The following is an 11,600-nucleotide window of genomic DNA, read 5'->3' as shown; positions in this document are numbered from 1 at the left end:
CTAAAAAGGCATAAAAGTTCTCCATTATGATATAATCAATAATATCTAATTGATGAATTCATGATCTTTCAGACGAGACATGTCAAAGATATTTAAATTTATGATGCTTAAGAAAGGCATACCAAAAATTAAGCATATATTCTTAAATGAATAATGGCTAATACATCCCTGGCAGTGCTGAGGAGGTTTAGTTGTGTCAACAAGGTCAAATGTATTATTTTCAAACCACATTTTACAAGTTTCATGCCAAAAATTTTGCCATTAGGAGAACTATGTGCTGAACAAAATTTCAAATGAATTTCTCATAATAAGACACTATGTCTCAAACATTTTCCAACTGAGTTTTCAAGGTAGAACTACTAATTAGGGAAATTGTATGTAATTATAGTTAATACAGCCAAGGGAATGATCCTACATTCCATTATCAGTGGTGAACACAATAGGATCATCAAACATCAACTAATAAATCAGCTTTGCTTTAACATATCTGCCGCTAAAACGCATCAAACGTTCTCCATTATAATATAATCAATAACATCTAAGTGATGAATTCATGATCTTTCAGGCAAGACATCCCAAAAGATGTTTAGATTTATGGTGTCTAAGAAAGGCTAACAAAAAATTAAGTATATGTTCTTAAATGAGTAATGGATAATACATCCATGGCAGTGCTGAGGAGGTTTAGTTGTGTAACCAAGGACAACTGTATTATGTTCAAACCACAATTTACAAGTTCAAGTGGGTGTCTAGGCTTGGGAAATAGGCTATCCACTGGAAGGACAATAAGGATTGGTGGACCCTCAATTCCATGGAGCAAACAGCTAATATTTTGGGGACTATGAAGAGGAAGACAAGGCCAATCTGAGGTTTTCTTAAAAAATTAGGGTTATTTTGGGAATTTGCTGGCCACAGTATGAACTGGAATAAATTCTTGGCTGGAGTCCGCGCCGAGTCCGACAGCGCAGAGTGGAAAAGTCGGCTTGAAATTGGGGACTGGTCCCGGGAGTGGTGAAAGGGGGAGCACACGGGAAAGTTGGCGATGGGGTGGAGATAATTCTAGGCAAAGCGTGGTAGATTCCGAATCTTTTCATCTACCAAGCTCGATCTCCCTCCTACTCTGCGAAAACAGCATCAGTTTCGTCGTCCCTAGAAGAAAAATGGTTCGTTCTCTGGAAAGATTGTGATTTTCTGATGTTTATTTCCTCCTTTCTGCGAATTCCGTGATGAATAGCGGTTTTGTAAGGATGAACCCAGATGACGGTCCTATCAACCCAAGATGGGTTTTCATTGTTTTTGGCGCACCATCCGGAATTTTCGTTGATAATGGGTGTTCCGTGTTGATCCTCTTTTAGCTGTTGCTTGGGCTCTGAGGTCTCGGTCTTTAGAATTGCAAACCTTTGAACTGATTTCGTTGATCGATTTTCTTATCTCTCCATTGCGTCAATTGAGGTTGGCATTTCTGATATCCATCTTTGGCCGCCCGTGACAACTCTCGCCACGGTTATTTGATTCTCACTTTAGACGCAGTTCTCATTTTTTGTGGCCTGTCTTCTTGGTTTTCTGGATTTTTTCTCCAGTAATAGTTTAAGTGGAAGGAGTCTTGGAAGCTTTGTTTTCAACAAAACAATTATCCAAGTGGTAGCAATAGTTACCATTTGAAGTTTTGCCTTCTTGCATCCTCTCTTCATTGATTCGAAGTTTTAAAGTTGATCGTCCTCTGTCATTCTTATGAAATGCGACGTAGATTTGATTTCTATTTGATGTAAATATTTATTTCTTCGTGTTTGTTTCGTTTGAAAACAATTTTCAAAGTTTAATGCAGATTAAGCTCAAATGCATGATGCATTTGGGGTTTACTGTACATACGAAGACCCATGTTGTGTTCGCGAGACTTGTTGATGAAGATGTAGACGCTTTATCTATTTCCTGTCCTCTGCATTATTTCTGTTTTCAAGTAAAATTCCTCACGATCCATGCTCTTTCCCTGGATAGTTGCGTCATTTGGAATCGTAATACTTATGGCCTTGATGCGGCACTTTTAATCAGGAATCTTGTCTTAAAATTTGTAAATTCCGTTTCCATCCGCAAGATGAGTGGTTACCTAGGAATATTTTAGGTTAACTGATTGATATGATCCTCATGGTATCTGGGATTATTCTTGTAATTTCTTCCTCCAGGAACAATTTCTTCATTTAATAATTTATGGTTTTTTTTCTTTAAATAAGTGTAGCGCTCCAGTTGGCAGCCAAGAAATAATCTAGGAGTTTTATTTTGGCTCTCGTATCTACTCCGCGGTGCAACGTCCATTCCGCTTGTATCTCTCCTCCTCCAGCCGACTATATTTCCAGCATTCTCCCCTCCCTCTGTGTTACGAGTGACAATCTTAACGTCGGTTCTCCACATCTTCCCTGATAAGATCTCTCAGGTTCTTATCACTGGTATCAGAGCAAGCCACCACCACCACGACCGTCACCATGACGAGTAGGTTCATGGGAGGAGATGATGGCTGACCGCACACCGTGGTGGGTCTCCTGCCTTGTCGGGCATGGCAGCACATGACCTTCTTTACTAGAGCCAAAATAAAAAAAAACTTCTTGTTTGCCACTTATTTAAAGAAAAAAGCCCTAACTTTGGAATGCCCCTAGAGGGAAAAATTAGAGTAGAATCCTAGGTATGGTGGGAGTTGTATCATAAACATTAACTGTAAGGATTTGTTTTGTATTTTTTGCGATATGAATATTTCTGGTGAGTAATGGGGTTTAGTCGTAGTGTCCTGTGTGACGGTAATTGAGCTAGCATGAGCTGACTCCTTCCTATGGTTCTCCCTATGAAATAAAAGAAAATATCTGTTAAATTGTTGTAACACTTTCGCTATCTCTTTATTTTTCAGATAGTATTACGTTAATGGAGCCAGAGCTTGTAATATCAGAGGGAAGCTATTGCTGTTTCAACTTTTGCACTTTAGATGCTTAGGAAGGCCAGTCGTATTCTTCCAGACAATATCTATGTCTCCGGACGGTTAGAAGCATTATGGAGAATTCAATTGGCATCCACATTTCTCAAAGTGAGTATGAGTGGCAATCGTGTTAATGTGCCAACTTAACGTGTATTTTATGCTAAAAATGCTCAGCAGTTCTTATTGAACGAGGTTTTGAATCTTGCAGTCATTTTTAGGTTTTCCAAAATTTTGGATTTTCACTGTCTTGAAAATCTGTAACTATCTTCTTTATTGTTGCAGGTGCACTTTTCAATTGGTTAATTATATTTTTCATATCTATTTTTGGTATTCGAGACGTTTTGCCTCAGGAGACGACGATAAAAACTGATTCCCATGCTGTTGTAAGTGTAAAAGCCTCTTTACTGCCCAAAGGTTTACTTGGGCCCATTGATATTTCACCTGCAGTTATTCCACATGATCAATATCCCATCGAGCCGCAATCCCCAATGTACCCTTCATTTCCCAGCACTTATGATCCGATACTGACTGGGAGATGCCAATTAAACTTCTCCAACATGGCAAGCATAATAGACAAAACAGCATCAGATTGCTCGGCGCCATTAGCCTCTCTAGTTGGAAACGTCATTTGCTGTCCTCAAGTCAATAGTCTGGTGCACATTTTGCAAGGAACTTACGGCAAAAACTCAGGCAGTCTTGTGCTTCAGCAAGCAGCCGCGGAAGATTGTTTTTCAGATATCATGAGTATATTAGCTAGCAGAGGGGCTAATGACACAATACCCGGCATCTGCTCCATTGACTCCGCCCCTTTGACGGGTGGTTCTTGTCCTGTTCAGGACGTAGAGACCTTTGAGAAAACGGTGAATACTAGTCTATTACTAGACTCATGTAGCACTGTTGATCCCCTTAAGGAGTGCTGTAGACCCATCTGTCAGCCGGCTATTATGGAAGCTGCAGTTCGCCTTTCGCAAAGGGAGTCTAGTCCTCTTGATAATGCTAAGATACCAGGTAAGTCTGTGGGAGTTGACGTCTTGAGTGATTGTAAAGGCATCGTTTATTCTTGGCTCTCTCAGAAACTGTCGCTAGATGATGCCAATGCCGCTTTTCGGATGCTGTCCAGCTGCAAGGTCAACAAAGGTTAGATGAATTGCCTGTTCCATATATTTTATTTGTCTTTCCGTAAACATATAGAATCAGAGCAGGAATTTTGCATAAATATTAAGAAATGTCTCTTTTATGCATTTTATCGAACAGCTGGGCTGCTCCTTTATTCCAAACCGATTTTATTCATTTTTTCACATTATTAATTAAATAAAAATATCATAATAAATACCTAACAGCCATAAACCATTACCCTTCCTATTCTTCTATTTTTCTGCTTATAAGTAAATACAAATAATTCAAGTGCTGCATTAGAAATTTTATATAACTACTCTCAGTTGGGCATTCATACAAACATCTTGAATGCCCTCTCAATTAGTTCATGTCAACTTTCCAAAATTTGGCCTGTCTTTATCCCAGGACAAAGTCATTGGCATTGTCCTCTCCATCAATGGGTGACGATGTTGATCTCGTCACCATCATTTGTTATCGTCCTCTCTTCATTTTGAAGAAGACTGCTGATGGCCGGACGCGGCTGCAGCAGGGTGGAGTGGTTACATCCCTCTGCCCCTTTGTCCTCGTCATCGTCCATCACTAAGATGATGGCGGTGACGTCAACATCATCCTAGTTGCAGACAGATGACTATGATGATGACAGAGGCGCCATCATCCTGGGCAGACAAATGTCAAGGGCAGTGAGCACTAGTTTTGGGATATTATTTTCACTGGATTCTAAATCTTATATTTCGATGTGTATTATGCTCTGTGCAGTTTGCCCTCTGCAGTTTAAAGACCCTTCGACTGTCATCAAAGATTGCCGCGATCCACCGTCTGCTAATTCCTCGTGTTGTAATTCTTTAGACATCTACATCTCCGACGTGCAAAAGCAAATGCTAATTACAAACAGACAGGCCATAAACTGTGCTATGTTTTTCGGTTCCCTGCTTCAGAAAGGTGGTGTGGTGACAAACGTGTACGACCTCTGTAACATTGACCTGAAGGACTTCAGCCTGCAGGGTATTTATTTCTTCCCTTTTTTCTTATTTCTCCCTGTTTCTCGTGATCTAATTTTTTTTTCTTCTGTTCGTAAAATCTATTTATTGACGTGGAGCAGCTTACCGGCAGCAAGGTTTGTCCTTCTCGTACTCATTAATATACCTTACTAAATTTATGGTTTTAAATCATGTTTTTTATATAAATCCTGGGTTGGCTGCAGGCTGCTTGCTTCGGAGTTTGCCGGCTGACGTTCTTTACGATAATTATACCGGCTATAGTTTTACATGCGACTTGAGTGATAACATCGGTGCGCCATGGCCGTCGTCATCTTCGCTCTCATCTCTATCCCTCTGTGCCCCAGGTATCAATCAAATTACTAAAGCTTCATGGGTTGATTCTTAAAGGCTTGAATTTCCCTTTGTCTAATATACATCTAGACAAAGGGGACCTTTTTTTTTCCTCATTTCCATTTCATTTACTAGATTCAGTACTTTTACTGATTCCTATTTTTCCTGCAGAGATGTCGCTACCCGCATTGCCGGTTTCCCAGAACTCCAGAGCTTCTGGTAATCCTACTGAAGCCTCATCATATTCTGAATGTTTAAACATTAAATTTGATATTTTCATTGAACCATGCTTCTCTACTGGCAGGTGGCAGCCGAGGATTGGGCCTCGCTCTCACCCTGGTGCTATCATCGCTGTCTTACACCCAACGTGCCATCCCATAATAAGACAGTTCAGTGCTTGTATCTACGTGTGCCCACTAGAGGTTTACGAGGCCGACGCCCCATTTTTGCTGTACAGATCTCGCCAAGTACCCTGCATTTCTTTTTTTCCCCTCTTTTCGGACAGACACAATCAGATCTCAACACTGAGAGGAGATCAGACGGGCAGCGTCAGCTCCACGGCGGCGGGATGGCTCTCGATCGGCGCCTCCAGAATTCCCCCTCTTGTTGGAGCAGCAAGGGGCAGCAAAAGCAGCAGCACCGAAGCAGCACCCAGGCCAAGCTGTAGAGTTGAGAGGATGACTAGTCAGGACTAATTTGGGCTGGGCTTCAAACTGCGTATTTTGGGCTCACCAGTCTTTGAGGGCCCATTGAGGGTCCCAGTCCTGGGCACACTCGAGACCCAGTGGTGCGAGAGGCGGCGACTCGGGCCGGCTCGGCGGCGGTGAGAAGGTGTACTTCCGCCAGCCAGGACCAACGCTGATGGGTAGCGGCGATGGCGGAGGCGAACACTGCTCTGGATAGTCTGGACTGCGACTCATCTCTTCTTCCATTCCATTACTCAGATGTGGAGATTTATCTTCACGGTGGAAAAGAAGATCTAACGGTCATGCCCAACGGTCAGCACCCGCGTGGCAACCAGCCACCAATTGGGGGAGGGAAGTTAGGTACCAGTAGAAACCAAAGAATCATATTGCTGTGGGAAGTATCACAAGGGAAATAACAATTGACAATTATAATCTTTTTAATTGATGAAAACTGGGGGTATTTATAATCCTGATCCAGGCCGTAAGATTATTCTTATTCACCGAACTTAAAAGCACCCCACCTTTTTAATTCGCTCAAAAGATGTTCTCACAGAGAAAATGGTTGAGTAGATCTTCGCACTGATGCCTCCTAAAAACTGCTTTTTTGGGGTCCCGCCACAATTTGTGAAAAATAAAAATGGAGAAAAAAGTTTGAAGCTGTTTCTTGTTCGGACGCGCATTGAGAACAAATTTCTTAACGATGTCAATGGCACCGACAAAGTCTGTAATATGGTTAATTTGCCCATAAAAATAGGACTTCATATTTATTAATACTAGTTGCCCATCTCAGTCTACCATCCGAAACTCAAAACATGTGTAACATGGGTATGATGGGAAAATATGAATCTAGATCGAGGTTGAAGCAATATTTCACAAAAGAATGTGAAACCTAGCCAAACCGAGTAAATATTTCATAACATTCTCATCCAAAGCAGAGAACTCCAGGCATAGTAAAGTAAGAAATTGGCTCACCTAGACATTAACCTATGCGTCTTTGCTTTCCGGCCCGCCTTCTCGATTCTGGCCAGGCGAAGTCAAATTCACTTTAACTTTGTTTTCTTGATGGGTGCCGTGTTGACCCGGGTGGGGCGGCAGCTGGCGCTGAGAGTGGAGCTGAAGCTGCTGTAGCTGCTGCGCCGCCAGCAACGACTGGACCGAGTGATGATTATGGGGGTAGAATTGCTGGCCCCCTCCAAAGGAAGACGACCCAAGATTCATCATCGGAGAGCCATTCGGCATAGACTGCCCCGTGATCACCTTCAACCTCTGGACTTCGTCTCTCAGCGTGTCGTTCAACGCTGCCGCAGGCACACGAAATCGTAGTTGATGAGAAGAGCATTTTACTTATTTAACAAAAAAAGGGAAATTTCGGATCAGTGTACCGTCTTGTAAGTGAACTTGCTGCTCCATGGTCTGCAAACGTAGCTTCAGTTCGTTGTTTTCGGCGCTGAGGCTGCTGTTGTCCCGCTGATTTCATCAGCAAATATTGAAAAGTCAGTGATTAAAAGAATTTGTGCGGCTGATGATGATCTAGACAAATGAAAATTTCAAGGATGAAGAAGAAACGGGAAAACCTGAAGCATCGTCAATTGCGCGGATAAAGTAGTGGCTTCAGTTTGGAGGGTTTGAACTTTTCGCTCGAGTTCAGCAATGTAGCGCATTTTCCTCTCTTTTGACCTGGCGGCAGACTGACGATTTGCCCAAATTCTGCCATATTTTAAGAGGCAGTTAGAAAGAGACTTCAAATGATGGTACTTCAAATGAGTCAGAGTAATAACACAGCGAGATAAACAAATGGAACATGTCGAGGAAAAAAATATCAAGAAAAACTTTGTAAACCAAGCGATTATTGGACACCTAGAATCTTCAACATTCCGTACGTTGAAACCAAATATATCCAAAATAACATGAAAACTTCAGTACCCAAATTAGAACAGATTTAACCCCTCCATTAGGATTAATTCGGGCTAATTAATAGTTTGCATTAAAAATTGAAGCTTCTGATACAGAAATGGGGGAGATGTGAGAGAAAGAGAGGGAAAATCATCGACCCGTATTAAGAACATTCAAGGGTATTTTAACCTTATTCAACCAAATAAACGGTTAGTCCATTTCCTGCCCTCTACGGGCCTCTATCAACTTCCTTATATTTCTGACGTAGCCCAGGAACCTGCAGCAGCTGACCCTCATTTGAAGCTTGTTGGGCCTGAACAGAAATGACCAGATTGGCTCAAAACATTTCATACCATTCTAAGTGGGCCTCCAGCTACCTCTAGTTTTTAAGTGAGTTCAGGGCCTAAAGAAGCTTCTTCTACGGATTCAGAAAGCGTCTTCTCTAGCAGAGCCAGAAATTTGCACTTTTTGGTGCTCCATGGCGGCGTCAATTACTCACCCAGCTCCCTCTTTATCCTCATTAGCAAGTAATTATCTTATGATGTCCCCCAAGAACTGATATTTAAAACCCATGGAACACCAAAGGAGAAAATAAAAAAGTGGGCGAACATGATGTATGTCACACTATGGGCCAGATCAAATTTCGGGATATTTCCCAATCTGGCCAGGTCACAGTATGGAACTGCGAAAAGGGTGCCTCCGACGGTCCTTCCGATAAAAACAAGTTAATGCTCTTCCAAAGGGAGATACTCGCAACAAAAACAAACTAGAAGTTGGACACAGTAAGAAAGGTAGGCAACATCCAGAATACAATCAATTTCGGTTGTCAGGTCAAATAATTATGATTTGCCTATGGTTTATACGAACATTGATCATGTTGGAATATCATAATCTGATGCTATCTCCATCATCTCTTAAGCCAACTAAGGGTATTTTTGTCTCTTTGTCCCTTAACCCTGTTCCCATTAAAAGGATGTAGTCCTCCTTGTTGGAGGGCGAGCCAAGAAAATTTTCGGTTAAAGGTATTTTGCATGACAAAGTCCACCCCGTCAATTGCTGTTGACAATATCCACCCTTTTGGATCCCTCCTCTGGAGACCACGACGAAGTCTCTCAGTCTCCTCGGTGACGTCCATTACGCTGGAGTTTCTCCCACTGACTTGTTTCACTATGCAAACCACGTCGGTTCATCTCAAATTCTCGATATATCCCTTCTCCCAAGTCAAATTACTTAAACCATAGGAAAAGTCATAAACTTGTTTCATAAACTATTGTCTTTAAAATTTACCACTTCTCGCGAAAAAAAAAGCTATTTTTTTGAAAGAAGTCGCGAAAAAAAACCATATCGTTCATGCCATAAAGAACTTTTTGACGATGGGATCAAACAAAAACAAAGGGGATTCTTAACACAAGAACTTGTTTCAGAAAATGAAAGATACGAAACAGCAAAGAATTACGTGATCTGAGTTTCTCCACATTTCTTCCGACATGAATCTTAAGGTCAAATCAAAGAGGCCGCTTTAGAAATTCTTACATTCTCCAGCACAGCGTCAAATGGTAATAATAAAATATAAATTCAATGAACCTTTGATGAACTAAAAGAGTAATCGTAAGGACTTTGATGACTGCTGCTCAACAGTAATTAACAAAAGAAATAAAAGGGCAGTAAAAACCTTTTGGCACGCTTAGGATCGATAAGAGCAAGATCAGCCAGCTTTGCAGCAGACATAGCTTTCTTTGCATCCGCCGATTGATACCCATCAGCGCCCGCCGTGAGAAGTTCAGGCTTAATAGAAGTCGTTCCATCCATAGATTGGCTGTGCTGATGACGGATCCGGGGTCGATCATTAGCGCCAGAACATAGATTATCAGTCAGATCACCAGGCCTAGCTGAATCAATCGTAGCACCCGAAGATTCGCCCAGCTGAAAGCCCATCGATCCAGACAACTCCGACGATGAACAAAACTTCTCCATGTCAATGTACATTGACAGTAAATCTTCTTCCGTTTCATCAGACATTGACGGGCCTTCAACAGAGCCAACGACCCCGAGATCACTGTCAAAACTTATATCATCCGGTAGACTAAGAATCTCGGAGTGAGCTCGTCGATGACCGATGTTCCTCGGGGGAAAGTCCGACATCCGGCTGATATCGTTGCTGAAGCGGCCGGCATCGACTTGCCCGAAGGAACCCATCTCCGTGGAAGGCCCCGGAGACGAAGCTGATGCCTCAGATTTCACAGAGACGCCACTATTGGACGGGGAGGCGGCAAAGGGATACCGAGAAGGAGGGGGGAGGCCGCCGCCTGGCCCCTGAGCATGTAATTTCTCCTTCTCCATAAATGAATTGCTTACCCAATTCAACAGCGATGTCGATTCCACACGAACAACAAGAGCACGACCCGGCGGATCCAAGAACGGAATCGAAACGACCAAAAAAAACAAATCTTGCGAATGTCGGATTATCAAGTCGCCAACGAAGAGCAAGAACAGATACCAGCTGGCTGATTTCGGAATAGAAATTAGCTTTCTGGGAATCCAAGACTCTCCGTCCCACACCCGAAAACCCTAGATATGGATCTTCTGAAAAACTTCGCTAGCGTTCTAGACAAGAAAGTGACCAGGCACACACAGAGAGAGAGGAACAGGGACTGAAACAAGGGGTAAACAAGTTGATCCTAGAAATAATAAAAATAAGGGTTAATAGCACGAAATATCACAAACTTTTTCAAAAATCTGAGATATAACCTAAACTTTTTTTTGGCATGGTATATCCCAAACTCTCTAAGTCGACGCCGACATATCCCGGTGATGATGTGGAATCCATCATGGCTGCCAGGTGGATTTCCGGCCAGATTTTGACCTGGCGGAATCCACCTGGAAACCATGATGGATTCCACGTCATAACGGGGATTCCACCTGCCAGGTGTTTTCCGATAAGAGAGAGAGAGGCATTCTAGAGAGAGAAAGAGAGGCGTTCTAGAGAGAGAGGCATTCTAGAGAGAGAGAGAAAGGGAGAGAGAGGTGTTCTAGAGGGAGAAAGAGAGGCATTCTAGAGAGAGAGAGAAGAGAAGAAGGGAACGAGCAGGGAAATGAGAGAAAACTCACAGAATCGGACATGAAAGCGTGGTCGGGGTCGTCGACGATGGGCGAGAGCGTGCCGACAATGCAGAAGGGTACTTGAGCTGCGAAGAGAATCACCCCCATTAAGACGCGAGAAACGAGAGATTCTTCAGAGATTGAAGAGGATCGAGAGAAGTTACCATCCAAAGACGGTAGGCAGTTTCTGGATCGTCTTGTAGAGAGTCAGCGAAGGCGTCCTTGCAAAGCCTTCTTCTTGGAGGGGACGACGTGGCCATGGCGTCGAGCCATCCGTTGGATAGAACGTCGTCCAGTAGCCCCGGAGCGACTCGTCTGAGAGAGATGGGGGGAAGAGTCCCGCTTGGCCGCAGGATGGCAAGTTCGACGACATGATGATTCTTGGCTTGCTCAAGGGCACGGGTCGGCGATTACGTCTCTCTCTCTAGAATGCCTCTCTTTCTCTCTCTAGAATGCCTCTCTCTCTAGAACGCCTCTCTTTCTCTCTCTCATCGGAAAAACACCTGGCAGGTAGAATCCCCA

At 42.9% G+C, this 11,600-nt stretch overlaps 2 protein-coding genes across 3 annotated transcripts; one reads left to right on the top strand and one right to left on the bottom strand.

The window, feature by feature from the left end:
• Positions 1 to 948: 948 nt before the first annotated feature.
• LOC144706187 (GPI-anchored protein) lies at positions 949 to 6,376 on the top strand. 2 transcript variants are annotated; one of them, XM_078579111.1, is made up of 8 exons: positions 949 to 1,160; positions 2,891 to 3,064; positions 3,239 to 4,093; positions 4,829 to 5,074; positions 5,172 to 5,186; positions 5,274 to 5,414; positions 5,572 to 5,619; positions 5,705 to 6,376. In XM_078579111.1, exons 2-8 carry the CDS (start codon positions 3,031 to 3,033, stop codon positions 5,779 to 5,781), a joined length of 1,416 nt encoding a protein of 471 aa, XP_078435237.1. In that variant the 5' UTR covers positions 949 to 1,160; positions 2,891 to 3,030; the 3' UTR covers positions 5,782 to 6,376. The 2 variants fall into 2 exon arrangements, with proteins under 2 accessions (XP_078435237.1, XP_078435238.1); XM_078579112.1 differs by lacking the exon at positions 949 to 1,160 and adding an exon at positions 2,216 to 2,522.
• Positions 6,377 to 6,914: 538 nt separating this feature from the next.
• On the bottom strand, positions 6,915 to 10,638 carry LOC144706189 (Basic-leucine zipper (bZIP) transcription factor family protein). The gene is made up of 4 exons (XM_078579113.1): positions 9,652 to 10,638; positions 7,661 to 7,793; positions 7,469 to 7,553; positions 6,915 to 7,384 (listed from the first exon to the last, which is right to left on the bottom strand). Exons 1-4 carry the CDS (start codon positions 10,317 to 10,319, stop codon positions 7,071 to 7,073), a joined length of 1,200 nt encoding a protein of 399 aa, XP_078435239.1. The 5' UTR covers positions 10,320 to 10,638; the 3' UTR covers positions 6,915 to 7,070.
• Positions 10,639 to 11,600: the final 962 nt, after the last annotated feature.

Source organism: Wolffia australiana, chromosome 7 (assembly GCF_029677425.1).
Source record: "Wolffia australiana isolate 7733 chromosome 7, ASM2967742v1".
NCBI lineage: Eukaryota > Viridiplantae > Streptophyta > Magnoliopsida > Alismatales > Araceae > Wolffia > Wolffia australiana.
Note: the sequence above shows the minus strand (reverse complement) of the source record. Positions and strands in the feature narration are given on the sequence as shown.

What these genes read in the sequence shown, in the direction of transcription:
- LOC144706187 (XM_078579111.1), top strand. Translation starts at nt 3,031, where the DNA reads ATGGAGAATTCAATTGGCATCCACATTTCTCAAA. An exon ending in TGGCATCCACATTTCTCAAA is followed by an intron (nt 3,065 to 3,238) that starts GTGAGTATGAGT and finishes TTATTGTTGCAG; the next exon opens with GTGCACTTTTCAATTGGTTA. An exon ending in CCAGAACTCCAGAGCTTCTG is followed by an intron (nt 5,620 to 5,704) that starts GTAATCCTACTG and finishes CTCTACTGGCAG; the next exon opens with GTGGCAGCCGAGGATTGGGC.
- LOC144706189 (XM_078579113.1), bottom strand. Translation starts at nt 10,319, where the DNA reads ATGGAGAAGGAGAAATTACATGCTCAGGGGCCAGGCGGCGGCCTCCCC. An exon ending in GATCCTAAGCGTGCCAAAAG is followed by an intron (nt 7,794 to 9,651) that starts GTTTTTACTGCC and finishes AAAATATGGCAG; the next exon opens with AATTTGGGCAAATCGTCAGT. An exon ending in CGCAATTGACGATGCTTCAG is followed by an intron (nt 7,554 to 7,660) that starts GTTTTCCCGTTT and finishes TGATGAAATCAG; the next exon opens with CGGGACAACAGCAGCCTCAG.